This window comes from Gouania willdenowi, chromosome 16 (genome assembly GCF_900634775.1).
Source record: "Gouania willdenowi chromosome 16, fGouWil2.1, whole genome shotgun sequence".
NCBI classification, from domain to species: Eukaryota; Metazoa; Chordata; class Actinopteri; order Blenniiformes; family Gobiesocidae; genus Gouania; species Gouania willdenowi.
Window position 1 is genome coordinate 37,717,971 of NC_041059.1, and position 21,922 is coordinate 37,739,892.

The 21,922-nt window shown below is 39.7% G+C and overlaps 1 protein-coding gene and 2 long non-coding RNA genes across 3 annotated transcripts; 2 read left to right on the forward strand and 1 right to left on the reverse strand.

Moving 5' to 3' along the window:
• The first annotated feature begins 490 nt into the window (after nucleotides 1–490).
• LOC114478121 (ATP-dependent RNA helicase DRS1-like) lies at nucleotides 491–15,456 on the forward strand. The gene is made up of 6 exons (XM_028470963.1): nucleotides 491–609; nucleotides 5,565–5,756; nucleotides 5,966–6,006; nucleotides 6,591–6,638; nucleotides 8,965–9,093; nucleotides 15,343–15,456. Exons 1-5 carry the CDS (start codon nucleotides 555–557, stop codon nucleotides 9,046–9,048), a joined length of 420 nt encoding a protein of 139 aa, XP_028326764.1. The 5' UTR covers nucleotides 491–554; the 3' UTR covers nucleotides 9,049–9,093; nucleotides 15,343–15,456.
• A 1,521-nt stretch (nucleotides 15,457–16,977) lies between these two features.
• LOC114478406 (uncharacterized) lies at nucleotides 16,978–17,457 on the forward strand. The gene is made up of 2 exons (XR_003675853.1): nucleotides 16,978–17,137; nucleotides 17,275–17,457. It is a non-coding gene; the product is annotated as an uncharacterized LOC114478406 (long non-coding RNA).
• A 546-nt stretch (nucleotides 17,458–18,003) lies between these two features.
• LOC114478407 (uncharacterized) lies at nucleotides 18,004–19,454 on the reverse strand. The gene is made up of 3 exons (XR_003675854.1): nucleotides 19,319–19,454; nucleotides 18,996–19,052; nucleotides 18,004–18,089 (listed from the first exon to the last, which is right to left on the reverse strand). It is a non-coding gene; the product is annotated as an uncharacterized LOC114478407 (long non-coding RNA).
• Nucleotides 19,455–21,922: the final 2,468 nt, after the last annotated feature.

Sequence of the window (21,922 nt, forward strand, 5' to 3'; positions counted from 1 at the left end):
GTGGACAATGAAATAATTTCTCAACTGTATTCAAACATATCTGATGTCGCACACACTTTAACCAAGCTGCAGCCATGTTGAAAGTCTCGTGGCAGTCTGAGCCTTATCCGCAGAGATATTTGAGGAACACACAGACAGACAGAGATTCCTTGCTTTATAGAGGGTACAAGTACAAGTATAATTATTGATTTAGAAATATACTCAAAAAGTATAACTATCCCTGAGAGCAACTCAATTACAGTAACGTGAGTACTTGTAATCTGTTACTTTCACCTCTGGTTATTGATGTGTTATTAACAGTTATTGAAACGTGGCGCTTGGCCTATTGCTGTGTGGTAGGCGGAGCTAAACTAGGTCTTCAGATGTTAAAGTTTCAGTGTGAGACGGTGGTTCTCAGTGTTTTCAGTTTGAGTGAAAAACGAGCAGCTGAAAGTGCAGGCGTCGACTTGTCCAAGAATACGAGACGTTAGTGTGTGTATGTGGCCACGCCCCCGCCCTGCCCCTGTGTGTGTGTGTGTGTGTGTGTGTTTCAGTGTCGTGTCTCTGGCTTCAGGATGAATGTGCTGCTCTCTCTCTTTCTCCTGATCGTCCTCATTGTGTCCTGCTGTGGTGAGTGACCTCTGACCTCTGAACGTTGCGTGTTTGGACTTAAGAATAAGCGATAAAATAAAGCAAATAAATGATCTTTCCATCAAAAATAAACAAACCTCTTGAACAGATATTAAAGGAACTTTAATTTAGTGAATAAAAAGATCTTTATGTCGTTGTTTCTCCATCATAACAATGTTTAAAAACTATTTCAGATGATTGAAAAAAAAAAAAAACATGTCTATTAAGGCTGCACGATTAATCAATATAAAATGCAAATTGTATTATTTATATAGAATGATTTTAAAAAAACGTTCAAATGGGAAAATTGATTTTCCCTTTTCCCTCTCCCCTGGCCATGTTTGGACCCTTTATAAACTGTTAATAAAACACGTTTTAAACACGTGTTTAATGTAAAACACCCCTGTTAAAGCATCTTTATTTAAATGAGAATTTTGTTTGAGGTTCTTTAATTTGAGGTTTTTTTCTAATTCAAGGTGTCTTTTTAAAAATCCCAAGAGATTCATTTTCAGTTGGGCAGGTTAATATTTTATCATTAACACAGGGGATTTAATATTCTTTGTTAAAGCTTTGCAGTTGCACTTAATTCCACTGGAAATTAATTAAATGGGAAAAAAACTAAATTGAAATAGAAAATCAAATTTTTAGTCAAAAGTCTGGAATTTTGTTTTGAGTATCTATGGTTGTTTCCATTAGTGTTGATTTCATCTAAATTACAAACGGCCTGTTTTTTTTTCTTTTTTCTTTGAAAAGCAGCTGTAAAATAATAGTTTTTTGTCGAGATTAAACCATTGAACATCTTTAAAAAACTTTAAACTTGAACTGAATCCACTAATTTGGTGAATGAGATTAGAAACATGCTTTTATTTCATAAACCATTGTTTACTAAATTGTTTTGAATAAAGATTGTAAAAAATTTTAATCTTCAAAGATCTTTTAACACTGAAAAAAAGACACAGAGGGTGTGTCAGAGTTTAGATTTTTGCTTTTATTTTGAAAAGCAGTGTTCAACTCATAATTTTTAGAAGATGATGGAGGCTTTTATTGTGATAAGCTGTAGCAGAGGCCACAGGGGGAATCTGATGCTTGGATTGAAGGAAAGTAAGTGAAGCTGCAACATTTCGTTTGGGTGAAAGTGAACTTGACCTGAACGTTGTTGTTGAACTGACAAACGTTCACTGAGGACAGATGTAAAGTTCACGCTGCAGACGGACTGACTCCTTCTTCTGAAGATCTTTCAGTTTATCAAATTATTTTATTCATGAAACAGATATGAAAGAAGAAGTATTGGTGTGAGACCTATGAGGAACATTTATGTTTCACTTCACCTGGTGATGAACTGAGGTGGTCATAATGTTATGGCTGATTAGTGTAAGTTAGTATTTATTTTTTTTCCAAAATTTTCCATATCGAAGAAACAAGAAGACAACTAAGACATAACAAAAAAAACAAGAGGTGTACATAATACAATTATATGATTGTGTTACAGTTTCTACATGTAATACAGAGGATCATACATACTCGGGCCTCCAGGGCAAGATTTAAGTTTTCCATTTCTCCCAGATTTTGTCAATCTTGTCTATTTGGAGTCTGTTATTAAATGTAAATCGTTCCATAACAAAAATTGCATATAACAAATTATACCAATCATCCAAGTTCGAAAATAAAGAATTTAACCATCTTTTTGTGATACATTTTTGTGCCGCTAAACTCAGCATACCAAGCACACATTTTGTCTCTTTATCTGCACCAATAGAATATAACAAGCCAAGTAGTAGTTTGTCCCAGTTTAAAGTTGTTTGTAGATTTAAAATGATTTTCAATTTGATTTGAACCCAATTCCATAAATGTTGTAGTGATGGACATGACCAAAACATATGGTATTGTGACACTCCCTGGGCACCAGTTTCTCCAACAGCTGGAAGTGCCTGAATAATGTGAACTCTGAGCTAGTGTAGTGAAGTATCTACAAAGGCTCTTCCAGCCAAAACATCTCCATAAGTTTGAACTAGTGATTTTCTACTGGAAGGCACAATGTTGTAGCCAAATATGATCCAAAATTAAATTATTTGATTGTCTTTCCCATTTTTGTTTTATATAATCAGTATGCTTTAGTGAAAATCTTCAAAATAGGCATGTCTAAAACATTTTTGTTCTTTGGCATAAAACTATTTATGTGGTAATGGATATGTAGAAATCTGAAAAAAAATAAATCACTATTTTGTAATTGGTATTGTCTCTTGATCAATTGAAAATTTCTCATGGTCCCATTATGAAAATAAGTGCAATATGAAGATAGGCCTTGGTTTAGCCAAATTTTAAACGTCACATCTGTTTTACTCGGTGCAAATCATGATCATATGGGGCCCAACGCAATACTTTAATCTCTTACTGCAATTTATTTTTGTATATATGTTTTAATGATAAATTATTTCACTGGTTAACCTGTTGCATCAGCTCCTTTATAAGCCGTTTGTCTCCGAGTATGGCTTGTATTGGACGATCTCCAGAAATACTTGTTTCTATTTTTTTCCATCTTGCTTGATATTTTGAGTTACACCAACACACCAAAGTTCTAAATTGTGCTGACATAGTAATCCTTCATCCTTCTCCTTTGCTAGCTGAAGGGTTTTCAGACGAAGTCTTGACCTTTCTCTCTGCGAAATAAACCCGGAGATCAATTGTCCCACTTTTTAAATTGAATGTCTGTTATAACAATTGGAAGTGTTTGAAATAAATATAACCTAATCAAATTGTTCATTTTAACAATTTCTATAATGACTCAAAATGTAATATAAGTCTTAAATCGTAGCTTTTAATATTATTATTAACTCATTCAGTGCCAGCCATTTTCAGATTTTCTACCCCCCTCAGTGCCAGCCGTTTTTTGAGCGTTTTGACTGATTTTAAAGACCCACAGAATATTTTCTACTATGACTATCTGAAATCTGACACCAGATTCTGAAAGATTGAAGCCCCTACTTTCATGAAAAAAACAATTTGTTTCTGGCTCGTTTCGTTCTTTTGTAATCAGCCGTTGAATAGAGAAAGTTTTACACAAATCTGCAGTTTCAGAGCAAAAAGCTGTAAAAAAAAAACCCTGTCAGTGACTTTAAAGCTATTTTTTTTTTGCTTTAGTGACAACTCTAACATCTGAACATTGTTTCCTTACATAAAACGGGAAAAAAACCAATGACACCAGGCTTTTGATGGCAAAATTATTATTACTTATCTATCTGGGTCAGAGTTGAATAGATTTCTTACTGTATTTTGGCGTTCCTCCAACTTCCTCTTCCTCCCGGACATGCAGAGTGTCACTGCGTTCCCAGTTTTTTTAATATCATTTTATCTCACCATCGCCACACTATCAATGAGTTCCACACATGCTCTGGTCGAGTGTGCGCTGCTGGGAATGTCAACTCTCGTACGTTCCAAACTAATAATTTTGGGTTGTATATTCTCTAATCTTTTGGAAATAATGAGTAAATATTTTACAGTTTGTCACATTTGAACTAAATAATCGGTTACTTTATGCAGCATTTCCCCCCTTTGCAATTCAGCAAAGAGTGTATAATATGCAGACATTTCAGGATTGTTCTCAGTAAAACACTCTCACATCGTCTGCTTATTGAGACATTTGGTTTAGAGCCTTGGGCTTTTTGGCTTTCCACTAACTTTACATTTAAATAACCACAAATATATGAATGTAAACAACACAAACAACTGAAACAACATTAAATGTATCATCTTTGTTTGATGAGAATATTAGCAAGGACACGATACAAAATAAATTAATGAAGTAAATTTACCTCATTATGAAGTGAATACATTTAGACAAGGCCATATGTCATGATTTGTCCTGAAGGATTTTATAGATGAAAATGTCCGGGTTTCCCAGGGACCCTAAATGCATCTCGGAGAAAAAGTTACATTAAAATTATCGTAACTCTGCTAATATTTGCTCTATCGGAGCAGAAAGATTCATTCACAGGTGATGGAATTATTGAAGATGCCTCTTTGTTTTGACGACATTGTCACACACGCAGTAGAGAGAAAAGAAAGACTGAAAGAGACCAAATACCAGTGAATATAATTTAAAATTGTTAGCAGGAAACCCTCCTGGAAGATAAAAAACCTCCATGGATGTTCAGAGAAACTTATCCTATCGGAATTAAAGTTACAGTTATGTATATTTAATGATTATTCAATGTTATGTAAGTTTTGAGGGTTTTTTTTATAGTTTAGTTTCTAAGAAATGTTTCTCATTGTTTCAATTATAGAGATTTTTCAAGGACAGATTGTTATAATCATAATAAAAGTGATTGACTTGAGTCGCCACTGATTTAAGATTGTTTTTATGTCTTTGGTATAAAGAGAGAAATTGATTTTTAAACCTCATGGACAAAAGCAACTTATTAATCTATTGTATTTTGCCATTACAAGGTAAATTCAAGAATATGTCAGTAATTTTTTTTAAAATTAGAATATGGTCAACCTGATTTATATTGTTTGTGAATAATTAATAGGAACAAAATGACGTTTCAGTGTGTCCATATCTATCTTTCTAAAACATATAGTAACACTTTAACAGCTGTATCAAAGTCACACCAAGACAAATGTTGGTGGTCAGTTACAACGGTCACTCAATATGTGTCCCAGTACCGCAGAAAGTGTTGTGAACCTTGTTATTTCAACCTCAGACAGGTGCAATTGTGTTAGTCTCTCTGTTAGCAGAGGCTAAGCTATAGGTAACTGCTAGCTGACACTTTGTTCTGACCTTATTTAACAGGTAGACGAATGAAGAAGTCTTGTTTACAGCCTTAACATGTTTATGTGAGGATTTTGTTTTTTCATTTGTTATGAACAAGCGCACTGTAAAGAATGCTTAAAGGCTGCTGTTGTCTTTGATAAGCATCATATAGCAACGCTTATATACACGTTCTTCCTCACTGCAGAAACTAAAGCTGCAGGACTCCAAGAAGAGCAAGAAGAAGAAGAAGAAGAAGAAGAAGAAGAAGAAGAAGAAGAAGAAGAAGAAGAAGAAGAAGAAGAAGAATATTCTGATTCAACATCAGAATATTATGATTACGACACAGCTACAGACACGCCCGACTACGACTACAACTCCACCTTTGACTACTACTACCGTAAGAGCCATGGACAAAAAGCAGCAAACATTAAACCTGCTGGCCTTCCAATGTCCGACTGCCCCTAAACACACCACAGAAAGAGAGAGAGAGAGAGAGAGAGAGAGAGAGAGAGAGAGAGAGAGAGAGAGAGAGAGAGAAAGCAGGACAGACATAGAGACAGACAGTGAGACAGATTACGTTTGTTTACAGTGTGTTTGTTTCCATAGTAACCGGTGTGTACAGCGTACCAATAAGTACCAGCAGTGAGGTAAGAAACCCTTTAAGAAATGTATTTATTTTGTTTCAAACACACTGACCTGACGATGACAAGACTGACTCAAAATGCAGGAACAATTTATATGACTCTATATTATTCACTGATCCAAAGAAATACCAACCCCCCCATACTAAAACAATACAAAAAGTTCTCAGTGAAACACTCTCACATCGTCTGCATAACAAAACATTTGGTTTAGAGCTTTGTGTTCTCTTGCTTGTTGGCTTTCCACTAACTTTAAATTAAAATAACCACAAATATATCATTGTAAACAACACAAACAATGGAAACAACACTAAATTATTCACTGGCCTCAAGAAATTCCCCCTCCTGCCATATTTCTAAAGAATACTAAAAAAACTAAAAAAGTTGTGTCCTCGTACAAAAGGTGTGAAGAGAGAAATAACAATAAGAATGAACTTGTTGTTATTTTGCGGCCCCATTTGTTGTGATACAGTATAGTGGGTCAATAATCAGCAATCCTCTGTAAGGTCTGAGAATATTTCTGTAAACATTTTTGTTCAAAATCAGCTGTTATTTGCTCTCTTTTGTTCACCGTGCTGTGTTTTCCTCAGGCGCCGTTGCCAAACCAAGTGGCTGATTCAAAGATTTCCCACCCACGTGTGAGTAATGATGACATCACCATGAAATACAGACAAAGTTCATCTCTTGTCGGTTCAATAAGGAACGCTTCTTTTTTTGGTTAAAATACGGGATAAATTTGAGCAAAGTAAACAAAAATCTGTCCAAGCAGCTAAAGCGTTAACAGCCAAAGTTGTAATTTTTTTTAGTGAGCTACAGAAATGCTCTGTGTTTAATAAGCTGTTCTTGTGTGTATTTCACAGCATGACGTGTTCTTTGAGTTAGTTTGTTGTGTTAAGGTGTTTATCAGAGCTGCAAACTTTAAACAAGACCTTGGAGTAAGATTTAGCGGGGCTGACCACAATTTTGTCATTTAGGCCGACACAAAGGGCTGGGCAATATATCAAGAGTTAAGATATATCGAGTTTTCCATTTTGGTGATACAAAAAATTACAACATCGCATATAACTATTTTATTTTATAGTTTATAGCGACTTCAGTTTCTGCTCTGAGCGCTCTCGCATTATTAAGGAAGCTGCGTGAAGCCATAGACTCTTTTTTGGAGTGAGAATTTAAAGTGGGGCGTGAGACCATGTGAAATCAACCAATTGTGTGACTCACAGTGAATGTGTGAGGGTTGGCAGCTATGACTGTTTATATTAGCACAATGCTAATACAGTTTTTGTTTTTATATGTTAGCATTAAGCTAACAGACTTTTCGCCAATCTGTTTCCACACAAGTGTTGGTGATGTGACTCAGCAACATTAACAGCTGACGCACACACTGCTAACAGAGATTGTGTTAATGTGTGAAAGATACTCAACGCGTCTCTCATTTGACAAACTATTCACTTTGTAAATAGGGATCTTGTTTTAAAGTTATCAGGACGTTTAGTCAGTAGCACAATGGAGGGTCTCCATAAATCTCAGAAATGTTGGAATGAAATGAGTTTCTGTGAGTTTTATGGATCAAATGAGCACATGTTGATATTCTTCTTGGTCACTTTCTCACTTAAAATATTTTCAGAATTTTCAAAGGTGGAGAATCAACAGAGATATTTAGCCTCAGTGTGATTCAGATTTTTGTCATTGTAGGTTCCAAATGCATCTTGGGAAACTTGGAAGTATACTTCAGTGGGAACGCTCCTCATCCTTAGTGTATAGTAGACAGTATGTACTCATTGAGTTTGTAGTGCATAGTATGCCGACGTGCCGTGACCACTAGGGTTGGGTAGGCACGTTGCAAATCGAGACCACCAATGACTATTTCATATGTTTCTGGCAAGTGTTAAATCAATTAAAATCAACTTTATTTGTATAAAGCAATTTACAACAGTCATCTCAATGCGCTTATCAAAATATAAAATTCATAATAAGAAAGAAAAAACCCAACAACATCCACATGAACAAGCATTTAGCCATCTAGCAAAATCAACATTGTAAAACACCATTAAAGAAACATAAGCAATTATTTAATATAGCCTCCATACTCTCCCAACAAGATATATCTCATGACACAGCAGCGCATGTGTTGGAAACACAGAAACACAGAGAAAATGTCAACAACAACAACTCGGAACAGCCTCAGTGATGAACATCCACAAAGTCAATCCTTCCTTTTGTACCATTCACTGTGAAAAGTATGAAACATTTTCTGACCTTACCTTTGCTGAAGCGCTGGTAACTCAGGTGTTGGTCTCCCATTTTTTAACAGCTGTCGTTTTTGGAAATGGAAAAATAAATAATTTATAATTATATTATAATAAAACAAATATTTAAAATATCAATTCACCCTTGGGTAGGCACTGCCTACCTTGCCTACCCTGAGGGAACGTCACTGATAGTATGGAGTGTGACATTGTGAGCACAGCTTTTAGTGTGTGTGTCTGTGCCCCACCCATCCTTTTTGCTCTTCCTGTCAGTGAGCAGTGCTATAGCCTTAAAGACCACACACATCCCTCATATCAACATTTGGTTTTGCATTCCATTGGTATTAGTAGCTTATAAATAGGTAGACTAGTGACAAACATCAGCGCCCTCTGCTGTCAAACAAGCAGAGAAGCATTATTTAACAGTATTAATGTATGCCTTTCAAAGTAAAAGCTGGTATTTAATCTCTCGAGAGCTCTCAAAAAAGAAAAAGCATCAAAAACAGCATAATCGTTGATTAAATGTTACGTAAACACATCTAAGAACAGTTGTATAAACAGAAACTAGCAAAATAAAAGTGTTTATCGGATTTTACTTTTATTGTTTTAATCGAATCAACAAAGTGTTTCTGTAATCTGTGTTTATAAAAGGTTTATAAGAAAATGTGCAGCTCTTGGTTGGTGCAGGTCGGTAACGTGTGATAATCCCGCCCCTCAGGTAAACCATGTGACCTCTACGGCCTCGGGGATTGGTCGACTCTCTACGTTGCCCCTGCTCCTATTGGCTGTTCTTCTCATGTGAGACTGACAACCATTACAGAGCGACGGTTGGATTCCCCACTGACAGGTAAGCAACGCTACAACACTACAGCTCTTTTAAGTACTTCTTAAAACAAGTACTTCTAAAACCTTAAGTGTCTTTGAAGCACGTTTATTTAAATTTAGTGGCCACTGTAAGCAAGTATTCATAAAGGCCAAAGTATTTTTAAAACCAAGCACTTTTAAACATTAAAGTACTCATATACTAAAATACTTACAAATACTAAAGAACTTTTAAATACTGAAGAGTTTTTCCAAGACTGATAAAGTACTTTTAAATAATAAAGTCCTCATATACTGTTACTTTTAAAAACGGAAGTACTTTTAATTACTAAGTACTTTTGAAAAGCAAGTTTCCCTAAATATGTCGTGGCCACTGAAAGTAAGTATTCCTAAATACCAAAGTACTTTTAAATCCAGAAATATTTTAAGACCAATTACTTTTAATTACTGAGATGTATCTGAATATTAACTACTTTTAAATACTCAAACATCTTTTTTTTTTTTTTTGTCTGCACATGCTGTCAAAGGAAATCTTTTTTAGACAGCAATGTTTTTTTTTTTTTGTTATTGCAATTAAATAATTGCATTATTGTATTGCATAATTGTGACCATCACCAGCCCTCCCTAAGGAAGGGTAAGAAACACTTTATTAAAGGGAGAATATAAAAAGAGAGGGCAGTGTTAGACCTAGGTGAGGGGGTGGGGGGGAGGTGGAGGGGGAAGAGAGCAGGGAGGAGCGATTCAAGGTAGAGAAATGTAAGGGTGGGGAAGAGTTAGACTTAACTATAATGGTGGTGGCTGTGGGCAGAGGGAAGGAGTGAGTGGTAATACCTGAAACAGGTATTTGGGATCAGCGTGTCTAAAGTTAAGCCCACATCCATCCATCCATCCATCTTCTCCCGCTTAGCCGTTTCCGGGTCGCGGGGGCAGCATCACCAGCAGGGAGGCCCAGACTTCCCTCTCCCCGGCCACTTCCTCCAGCTCTTCCGGGGGGACCCCGAGACGTTCCCAGGCCAGCCGAGTGACATAGTCTCTCCAGCGTGTCCTGGGTCTTCCCCGGGGCCTCCTTCCGGAGGGACGTGCCCTGAACACCTCACTAGGGAGGCGTTCAGGGGGCATCCTAATTAGGTGCCCGAGCCACCTCATCTGGCTCTTCTCGATGCGGAGGAGCAGCGACTCTACTTTGAGCCCCTCCCGAATGACTGAGCTTCTCACCCTATCTCTAAGGGAGAGCCCAGCCACCCTACGGAGGAAACTCATTTCGGCGGCTTGTACCCGTGATCTTGTTCTTTCGGTCATGACCCAAAGTTCATGACCATAGGTGAGGGTTGGAACGTAGACCGACCTGTAAATCGAGAGCTTTGCTTTTTGGCTCAGCTCCCTTTTCACAATGACGGACTGGTGCAGACTCTGCATCACTGCAGACGCCGCACCAATCCGCCTGTCGATCTCTCGCTCCATCCTTCCCTCACTCGTGAACAAGACCCCGAGGTACTTGAACTCCTCCACCTGGGGCAGAACCTCATCTCTAACCCGGAGAAGGCACTCCACCTTTTTCCGGTCGAGAACCATGGACTCGGATTTGGAGGTGCTGATTCTCATTCCGGCCGCTTCACACTCGGCTGCGAACCGATCCAGTGAGAGTTGAAGGTCACGGTATGTTGGAGCCAACAGGACCACATCATCTGCAAAAAGCAGTGATGCAATACTGAGGCCCCCGAACCGGACCCCCTCAACGCCCTGACTGCGCCTAGAAATTTTGTCCATAAAAGTTATGAACAGAATCGGTGACAAAGGGCAGCCCTGGCGGAGTCCAACCCTCACCGGAAACGATTTTGACTTACTGCCGGCAATGCGGACCAGACTCTGACTCCGGTCATACAGGGAACGAACAGCTCCTATCAGGAGGTTCGATACCCCATACTCCCGGAGGACCCCCCACAGGAATCCCCGAGGGACACGGTCAAATGCCTTTTCCAGGTCCACAAAACACATGTGGACTGGTTGGGCAAATTCCCATGACCCCTCAAGGACCCTGCTGAGAGTATAGAGCTGGTCCACAGTTCCACGGCCAGGACGAAAACCACATTGCTCCTCCTGAATCCGAGGTTCAACTATCCGGCGGACCCTCCTCTCCAGTACCCCTGAATAGACCTTACCGGGGAGGCTGAGGAGTGTGATCCCTCTATAATTGGAACACACCCTCCGGTCCCCCTTCTTAAAAAGGGGGACAACCACCCCGGTCTGCCAATCCAGAGACACTGCCCCCGATGTCCACGCGATGTTGCAGAGTCGTGTCAGCCATGACAGCCCCACAACATCCAGGGCCTTGAGGAACTCCGGGCGGATCTCATCCACCCCCGGAGCCCTGCCACCGAGGAGCTTTTTAACCACCTCGGCAACTTCAGCCCCAGAGATAGGAGATCCCACTCTCGGGTCCCTGGGCCCTGCTTCCTGATTGGAAGGCGTGTCGGTGGGATTGAGGAGGTCTTCGAAGTATTCCCCCCACCGATCCACAACGTCTCGAGTCGAGGTCAGCAGCGCACCATCCGCACCATACATAGTGTTGACGGTGCACTGCTTCCCCCTCCTGAGACGCCGGATAGTGGTCCAGAATCTCTTCGAAGCCGTCCGGAAGTCGTTCTCCATGGCCTCACCAAACTCCTCCCATGTCCGGGCTTTTGCCTCAGCGACCGCCGTGGCTGCACTCCGCTTGGCCCGTCGGTACCTGTCTGCTGCCTCCGGAGTCCCACAGGCCAAAAAGGCCCGGTAGGACTCCTTCTTCAGCTTGACGGCATCCCTCACCCCCGGTGTCCACCAACGGGTTCGGGTATTGCCGCCACGACAGGCACCGACTACCTTGCGGCCACAGCACCGATCAGCCGCCTCAGCAACAGAGGCACGGAACATGGCCCACTCGGACTCAATGTCCCCCGCCTCCTCCGAGACATGGTTGAAGTTTTCCCGGAGGTGGGAGTTGAAGCTCCTTCTGACGGGAGACTCTGCCAGGCGTTCCCAGCAGACCCTCACTATACGTTTGGGTCTGCCGGGTCTAACCGGCATCCTCCCCCGCCATCGGAGCCGACTCACCACCAGGTGTTGATCAGTTGACAGCTCTGCCCCTCTCTTTACCCGAGTGTCCAAGACATGCGGCCGCAAGTCCGATGACACGACTACGAAGTCGATCATCGAACTGCGGCCTAGGGTGTCCTGGTGCCAAGTGCACATATGGACACCCTTATGCTTGAACATGGTGTTTGTGATGGACAATCTGTGGCGAGCACAGAAGTCCAACAACAAAACACCGCTCGGGTTCCAATCAGGCGGGCCGTTCCTCCCAATCACGCCCCTCCAGGTCTCACTGTCGCTGCCAACGTGAGCGTTGAAGTCCCCCAGCAGAACGAGGGAATCCCCAGAAGGAGCACTCTCCAGTACTCCCTCTAAGGAATCCAAGAAGGGTGGATACTCCGAGCTGCTGTTTGGCCCATAGGCACAAACAACAGTCGTGATCCGTCCCCCCACCCGAAGGCGGAGGGAGGCTACCCTCTCGTCTACCGGGGTAAACTCCAACGTACAGGCACTAAGTCGGGGGGCAAGAAGTATAGCCACCCCGGCCCGGCGCCTCTCACCATTGGCGACTCCAGAGTAGAAGAGAGTCCAACCCCTGTCGAGAAGGCTGGTTCCAGAGCCCTTGTTATGTGTCGAGGTGAGACCGACTATATCTAGTCCGAACTTCTCCACCTCGCACACAAGCTCAGGCTCCTTCCCCACCAGAGAGGTGACATTCCACGTCCCTAACGCTAGCTTCTGTAGCCGGGGATCAGATCGCCAAGGCCCCCGCCCTGGACGACTGCCCGATCCACACTGCACCGGCCCCATATGATCCCTCCTGCGGGTGGTGGGCCTACGGGAGGGCGGGCCCACGTCGTCCTTTCGGGCTCTGCCCGGCCGGGGCCCGTGGGCAAAGCCCCGGCCACCAGGCGCTCGCACTCGAGCCCCAACCCCGGGCCTGGCTCCAAGGTGGGGCCCCGGTAGCGCCAATCCGGGCGACGTGAACTGCCTTTGATTTTGATTTTTCATATATGGCTATTGAACCGCTCTTAGTCGGACCCGTCACCTGGGACCTGTTTGCCTTGGGAGACCCTACCAGGGACATTAAGCCCCCGACAACATAGCTAAGTTAAGCCCACTACAAGTTTTATCCCACAGTCCAAGGCGTGCTAGTGCATCGTAGACCGATGTATGTGCAAGAAACTGCCACTGTAAACTAGGGATGTAACGATTCACTCAACTCCCGATACGATTCGATTCACGATACTGGGTTCATGATACGATTCTCTCACGATTTATTTTACAAAATGGGACTGTAGACAAATTTTTTTTTTGGGAAAAAAAACTAGAAAATGCTGTACTATTTTCCTTTTATTTTTCATTGTCAAAATAATTCCTTGATAAACAATTCAAAACAATGCAATTTAACTAAAAATAAATCTTGAATGAAATAAATAAAGGAATAATACAAATGAAAATGAAGCCTATTAATTTAAATTCTGGTTCTATAATAAACAATACAAAACTGCATAATAGTTCTTTTTCTTTTAAAAGTGCAACTGAAAATGTATTTTGTGCCTTAACAATTGGACTTTAAAAAAAAAAAAAAAACGATTGCACTGATTTACGTCATATTTGTTTGGACCAGCAGAGGGCGCTGGTAACACAGTGGTCGGTTGGCATGCAGATATCTTGCAGTGAACAAGAGAAGCTATGCTAGCAGACAGAGCTAATAGAAAAACGTGACTTTTACAGATATTCATGTAATATTACAGATATTCTTTCGGTGCTAAAGGGGTAATGAATCATTTATTAACATATTTAAGAGTAGAAGGCAGCCAGAAAGAAAGTATTAGCAGACTCCGCCCGCCGCCTACACTTGTGGATAGCGCCCTCTGCTGGTTAAAAAAAGTACTGCGATTCAATTTTCAGAAAATCGATATCAACCGTGATACCTATGAATCGATTTTTAACTGCCTTACGATTAATCGTTACATCTCTACTGTAAACCCAAGCGCTGCCCCGGACTCGAGGACGCAGCCAGAATAGCAGAAAGAGCGGGGTCCAGGGAGCCAAGGCACCCCCCCCCCCCCCCCCACCGGCCGAGCAGCCCCCCTGACTCCCCCAACCCCCAACCCCAAGGCCCCCCACGACATCCACCCCAAGCCACACCCATAGGGAAGAGGCACCCCCACTCCCCGCCGGGCCGACACCGCCCGGAGAGACCCCGCGAAGGGAGCCCCCAGCAGCAACCCCGGTGCTCCCCGTCCAACCTTTGTGTATATATGTTTATGTGGTGCAAATAGATTCGGAGGGTGGAAGTGGTAGTCGCACCTTCCGGGGGGTGGTGTGTTGAGGTGCGATTAAATTTGGAAGGATTGATAGGGCAATTTGAGGTGGGAATGCCGCTACTCAGTAGCACAGGCGACGGCACCCTCCACCCTCAGCCCCACCATCCAGCCCCCCCGACGGGCCCACTCAAACATCTTTAAAGCAAGTTTCTCTAAATGCATAAAATCCGCCAAACACAGTTATTCTAATACTGAGTTTAAATATTTTTAAAAAACGAGGACCTTTAAATACTAAAGTATTCATATATTAAAATTCTTTCAAATACTTAAGTACTTTTAAACACTGAAGAGTTTTTCCAAAACTAGGTATTTTTATAATGAATTACTTCTAAAAACAAATACTTTTAAAGTACATTTAAATAATAAAGTACTCATATACCGCATAACTTTTAAAAAACTGAAGTATTGTTTAAATACTAAGTACTTTTGAAAAGCAAGTTCCTCTAAATATGTAGTGACCACTGGAAGTATACTAATACTAAAACACCTAAAGCACTGAAGCAACACTTTAATTCTTGAATAATTAAATACTTTTACTCTGTGCCTTTAAAACTTCAGGTGTCTTTAAAGTAAGGTCTCAACATGTTTTTAAAACCAAGTATATTTAAATAGTGAAATACTTTAAAAACAAAGCACTTTTAAATACAAAATTATTTATAATGCTGAAGTACTTTTAAAAGTATGTTGGAGCTTTCTTCTGTCTATTTTTAAACAATTTAAATGATTTTGCTTTGTGTTTCACAAAAACACTTTACAAAGTTGGATCTTTAATAAATTTGCATAGTGAAGCTTCTTAAAAGCAAGTATTTTTGAATCCTTGATTACATTCTACGGCAGTTACTTTATGTCATGTTTGTGTTTCTTCCTCACAGATTTCAACGCTGAAAACCTGCTGAGCTCCTACAATTTGCTGTTTTATGTAATAAAAGCTCTTTAAACTGTTCTTTTTTATGTTGTATTTTTCAAAATAAATGTTCTGAATCCCATTTTTGTGAATAAATCTTTTATAAACTATAAAGATCTTTCTAATATCTTAAAATAATTCCTTGGTCCAGTAAGTATTTTTCCTACACTTTTGTGGTGCAATAAATTATTTTTAAATTGATTTTGGATAAAGCAAATGTTTTCCGTTTTCTTGAAGCAATAAAAGTACATTTTAAACAAGCTGTGCTTTGTCATGCCAGCAGAGGGCAGTGTGGGCGTGGCTTAATCAGGAATTAATGCTTTGTTATTCAAGGAGTAGGATTGGGTTGGGTTGGTACATGGAGTGTTGAAAATATTTACATTGTTGTAACCATAGACAGATAGATAATAAAGACGAGATGTCACCGTCAGTGCCCAATCTTTTTGCAGGCCTGATCATTTCAGATCCTTCAAACTATGGGGTGCCAAGTGTAAAAATTTAGTATAAAAGTTGTAGCTAACACTTTGTCATTATTTATCTCACTTCCTACATTTAACACAACATTTAACCACATTTATAGAGATAAAAAAAATACATTAAATCTAAATATATAAATGTAAATATAAATGATATATGTTATATCTAAATGTTAAATCGATATCTAAATTTTAAATCTAAATCTAAATGTTATATGTATATATTTAACATTTAGATATAAGATTAAGCATTTAGATATGATATATAACATTTATATTTAGATTTAAACATTTAGATTTAACATTTAACATTTAGATATAAGATTAAGCATTTAGATATGATATATAACATTTAGATTTAGATTTAAACATTTAGATTTAACATTTAGATTTACATTTATATATACGATTCAACATTTAGACTTAGATTTAACATTTAGCTAGAACATATAACATTTATATTTACATTTAAAATTTAGATATAGATTAACATTTAGATATAACATATACCATTTAGATTTAGATTTAAATGTTTAGATTTAATGCTTTTTTTGCCTCTATATATGTGGTTAAATGTTGTGTTAAATGTAGGAAAATGTGCTAAATATGAGAAAAGTGAGATAAATAATCAATCAATCAATAAATCAATCTTTTATTTGTATAGCGCCAAATCATAATCAATGGTATCTCAAGACACTTCACAGTAGAGCAGTCTTAAGAACGGACTGTTAATTTTATGGATACACACATATGCATATATACGTATATACACATACATATGTATCCCACACCCAACATGAATTCATCATGGCGGCAAGGAAAACCTTCTGTTAAGCAGCAGGAACCTTGTGTGGATCCCATTTCTATGATGAACAGCCATCCACGTTATGCTGTGTTGGGTGTGTGCAGAGGAAAGGGTGGAGACAGAGTTGTTGAGACTCTGTAACTCCACACTTAGGGCTTTTCCACCAAGAGCACGGAGGGTTTTTTGGAGCTGGGGTTGGTGCCAGAGCTCCTTCAGAGCTAGACCTGTTTAGCTGAAGAACCGGTTTGGTTTTCCACCGCAGCAGCGGCAGGTTGGAGCCACGTCCTTGCGTCACCACAATTCGTCAGTACGTCACTGTTTATGTAACAGTTTACCCATGAGCACTTGCGCCATAATGAAGCCCATGTTTTGACTGTTGACATCGTATGAATACTATCTGATCCTACGTAAAGATTCTGCTGAACAAATGTAACCATCTTCATTGGAGTCACAGGAATCTGCGTCAACATTTGTGAACACAGGTAATTATCAAAGACGTTTTATTGCTTAACAATGACCGTGTTAGCATTTGCTAAGCTACTTAGCTTCAACTACACCTGCATAAGTACAGCAGATAAAGACAATAAGTTGATTTTGATATGTTTGTTTATCATTATAGATGCTCTTAATGCTGACTGTGCACGTCTGTGACCATGCTGTTGGTGGGACTCAATACGACCAGAATCAGCACAAGTTTGTGTCAAACTAAAGAGTCCTGATGTTATTTATTCATCTATATTTGGACCATGGACTTACTGTGTGTGACTGAATGGATGCTTTATTAAAATGTTTGTGTCCTCATCATGTTGTTCAACTTGTGTTATTAATGATCAATGACACCTTATTGACTCCAACATGTTTTAAACCTATTGCTGCTGTTTGATTTGTTTCAATACATTTTGAATTGAGGAAATCTTAATTGCATTTTATTTAATTGTCCTACTCATTAGGTGAGTATTGTATGAACTTTTCAATTTTATAAATGTATCAAAATAAATAAATACAAACCTAATAGTGTGTGTTACAGCAGGTTATGTTTCTATCGTAGGGTAAAAAAAGTGGATGTAAAGAGTAATTCAGTTAACTGAATAAAAATAAAATATATGTGTGTGCTTACAAGTAGGCAACAAACAATGAACAAAGTCCTTGTAGAATACAAAATAAGTAACTTTATTTACACAAAGTAAAAATAGATGTTCAAATCAACTCAATATATATTAACATTTACTTAAAAAATGTTTGTGGGTTTTCTATTAGAAAGACCAAAGTCTGCCTCTATCTACTCCAGAATCAACACCAGTGCTGTGGAGTTCATCATGAGCTGGAGGTTATGGACCATGGACGTAGTTCTGGTCCTGCTGGTTCTGGTCCATGAACTGAGTCGCTGACTGCTCCATGGAAGAAAATCTGCATTAACATCTTCCTCCTTTTTTCCTGCATAAAAGCATTAAAAATAATAATTGAATTTATTATTTATTTCAGCAGTCTCCACAATAAGAAAATACAAAAACAAACACTCAACTGTGTAATCCTTAAGCCTAGAGTGTGTAGTTTGAAGCAAAGCTTATACAAATCTACCCTATCACAATAAAACTAAACAAGGCTCTCTAGATAATCACACACAAAAAATATTTAGCTTATATTACTATTTTAACTATTTATTCTATACAAGTTTTATATATACAGTGTATACATTCACATCAAACATTAATACATATGTACATACACATGAATGCATATATGCCATGTACTTGGTAAAATTGTTACTCTTCTTTCTTTTACTTACTAACAATATATGATTTAAAAAACTTTTTAAACTGATTTATGTTGTTTTGTTTCATCCCTTATGCAGTTCCATAATTTAACCCCTGATATTGTTATACATAAAATATTTTCTCCTTCTCTCTAAAAATCTTTTCTGCAACGCTTTTGGAAGTGAACCTTTACTTGTTTTATAAATCATTTGGACAGTTTTGAGTTTGATGAGATCTGGAGTTTTAAATCTGGTGTTTTTAACAATAATCCATGTGTGTGTTCTCTGTATCCAGCGTTATGTCTGAGTCTGATGGATCTTTTTTACATTATAAAAAACGGTTGGATGTTCGTCATGTATGTATTTCCCCGAACTTCAAGACAGTAACTCAAATATAGTAAAACAATTGTACAATAAAGTGTGTCCAATGCTTTTTGATTGAGAATGTGCCTGGTTTTGTCCAGGAATAGAAAACAATATTAGTTATTAATAACAGTTTCATTTGTTCATAAACAAATGATATTTCAGGATGGACCAACAGATAATATTGATCATGTTGATGTTTGCATAGAATGAATGAATCTAACTGGATTTGTTCTGAGATGAAGACGAGCTGAGCTACAGATGAACCTCCAAATCCAACTCTGAAATGAGCAGAAATATTGTTACCACATAGTTCAGTAATATTATTACATGATCATTGTGTAACAATAAGGTAAGTTCTGAATACAGATCAATGAAATATTACTGCTGATTTCAAGAATATTAAAGCATTGTTATGATTTCCTAGCTAACCAGCGGCTAACTGGCTAGCCTGCACCACGTTAGACGTAACATTCATAATATTGATGGGGGAATATTGTAGCAAGTATATTGGTAGTAGTTTAACAACAGGGTGAAATAAACTTACCAGAATTAGTAACAGTTCTACAGGACGAGCTCCTCCGTGGCTGTAGTTCTGTTCGGTCCGTGGGGCTCCGTCCTCTTTCCCCTGAATCTCTTCAGACATGCACAGTACCAGGAAACAATGTTCTCCTCCACTGACCACTCTTCTATCTTCTTGGACTTTCTTTGGACTCACTTTTAAATGTTTATTGTCAGATTTGCGCTAACGTGACCAGCCGCTCGCCAGCTTAATGGCTGCTTTTCGTTTTTGGAGGACCGCGGATAACCCCACCTACCACCCGCCCACTTCAGAGCTGGCCTATAGCCCAGAAGCTAAGTGGGACCAGCGTAGCCCCGGTTATTGGCTCCGAGAGCTGGAGCTATGTTGGTGGAAACAGAATGGCCCGGAGCCAAAACACGCGCTAGCTCCAAGTTAGCACCAGCTCCTGCCCGGTGGAAAAGCCCTAACTGAGGATCCCACTGACCTGCAAGACAAAAGCCAGAAGGAGTACAGGAGAAAACACACAAGGGAAGAAGCAGACATAGAGGGAGTGTTAGAGAGAGGAATGAGACCCTCTCCGGTCCCTCTCTAACCTAAATGATCTCTCTCTTAACGCCCTCTCCAACCGAGCATGCCAGACCCCCCCGGCAGTCTATGCCTATTGCATCGTAACTATGAGCTATGAGCTGGTTCCTAACTAAAAGCTTTACCAAAGAGGAATGTTTTGAGCCGAACCTTAAAGGTAGAGAGGGTGTCTGCCCCCCGAACCGTGGTTGGTAGATGGTTCCAGAGAAGTGGGGCCTGATAACTGAAAGCTCTTCCTCCTATACTACTTCTAGAGACAAATGGAACAACGAGTAGTCCAGCATTTTGAGAGCGTAGTGTTCTGGGGGGATTGTATGGCACTACAAGCTCCTTGAGATAGACTGGTGCCTGTCCATTTAGGGCTTTATAAGTGAGAAGAAGAATCTTGAATTCTATTCTATGTTTTATGGGAAGCCAATGCAGAGAGGCTAATACAGGAGTAATGTGATCTCTTCTCCTAGTTTTAGTCAGTACACGTGCTGCAGCATTTTGAACCAGCTGAAGTGTCTTAAGTGACTTGCTCGGGCAGCCTGCTAAAAGAGAATTACAATAATCCAGTCTAGAGGTAACAAAAGCATGGACGAGTTTTTCGGCGTCGCTCTGAGACAGGATAGATCTGATTTTAGCAATGTTACGGAGATGAAAGAAGGCAGTTCTTGAAGTTTGTTTTATGTGAGAGTTGAAGGATAAATCCTGATCAAATAGAACCCCAAGGTTTCTAACAGTTGTGCTTCGTGCCAGAGTAATGCCATCTAGGGCAGTTAGGCTAGCATAGGTTTCTCTAAGGTGTCGTGGGCCCAGTACAATGATCTCAGTCTTGTCTGAGTTAAGAAGAAGAAAATTTTGGTCCATCCAGGCCCTAATGTCCTTCAGACAGGCCTCAAGTTTAGATAGCTGATTTGTCTCACCTGGCTTCATTGATACATACAGTTGGATATCATCAGCATAGCAGTGAAAGTTAACAGAGTATTTTCTCATAACATTACCAAGGGGGAGCATATAGATGCAGAAGAGGATTGGACCTAGCACAGAGCCCTGAGGAACCCCATAGCTTACTTTAGTGTACATAGAAGACTTATTATTCACGTGTACAAACTGGTACCTATCAGATAGGTAGGACTTAAACCAGTTTAGGGCAGTCCCTGTGATTCCAAGTAATTCCTCTAAGCTCTCTAGTAGAATATAGTGATCTATAGTGTCAAAAGCTGCACTAAGATCTAATAAAACCAGCACTGAGAGTCGTCCTTCATCTGAAGCCCAGAGTAGATCATTAGTTACTTTAACTAAAGCAGTCTCTGTGCTGTGTTGAGCTCTAAAACCTGACTGGAAGTCCTCGAACAGGCTGTTGTTTTGAAGGAAGTCACAGAGCTGAGCCGCCACAACTTTCTCAAAAACCTTTGAAATAAAAGGAAGATTAGATATAGGCCTGTAGTTTGCTAAAGTGCTGGAATCAAGAGTAGGTTTTTTGAGAAGGGGTTTGATTACAGCTACTTTAAAGGACTGTGGCACGTAGCCTATTGATAGGGATATATTTATTGTCTCCAACAAAGATGGGCAGACCAGGGGAACAACTTATTTAAACAGCTTAGTTGGGATCAGATCTGAAAGGCAGGTCAATGGTTTGGAGAATGAAATAATAGAGTTAAGTTCCTGAAGTCCTATATGTGTGAAACAGTTTAGGTTATGACTATTTACATTTAATGGTACAGCAGGCCCAGGTGAAGGCAGGGAGTGGCTAATTTTATCTCTAATCTTATGAATTTTATCGTTAAAAATGTCATAAAGTCCTCACAGCTGAGGGCTAGAGGAATCATGGGCTCAATAGAGCTCTGACTTTGTGTTAGCCTGGCTACAGTGCTGAAAAGGTACTGTCACTGCAAATTTGCAGTTGACCTCATTTGGAGACATGATTTATTGCTCTGGTTGAATGATGGAGTCCAGTCGAAAGCATTGATGATTTTATAAAAAAGATTTATTATAAAATTAAATAAAAAAGGAGTAAAAAAGAAGCTTCCATCCTGAAAGAATAAAAGGCAAAAGGCT

Excerpts from the sequence above, each read along its gene's own strand:
- LOC114478121 (XM_028470963.1), top strand. The coding sequence starts at position 555 with ATGAATGTGCTGCTCTCTCTCTTTCTCCTGATCGTCCTCATTGTGTCC. Across the intron at positions 6,007-6,590 it reads CAATAAGTACCAGCAGTGAG|GCGCCGTTGCCAAACCAAGT; the intron begins GTAAGAAACCCT and ends TGTTTTCCTCAG. Across the intron at positions 6,639-8,964 it reads CAAAGATTTCCCACCCACGT|GTAAACCATGTGACCTCTAC; the intron begins GTGAGTAATGAT and ends CCCGCCCCTCAG.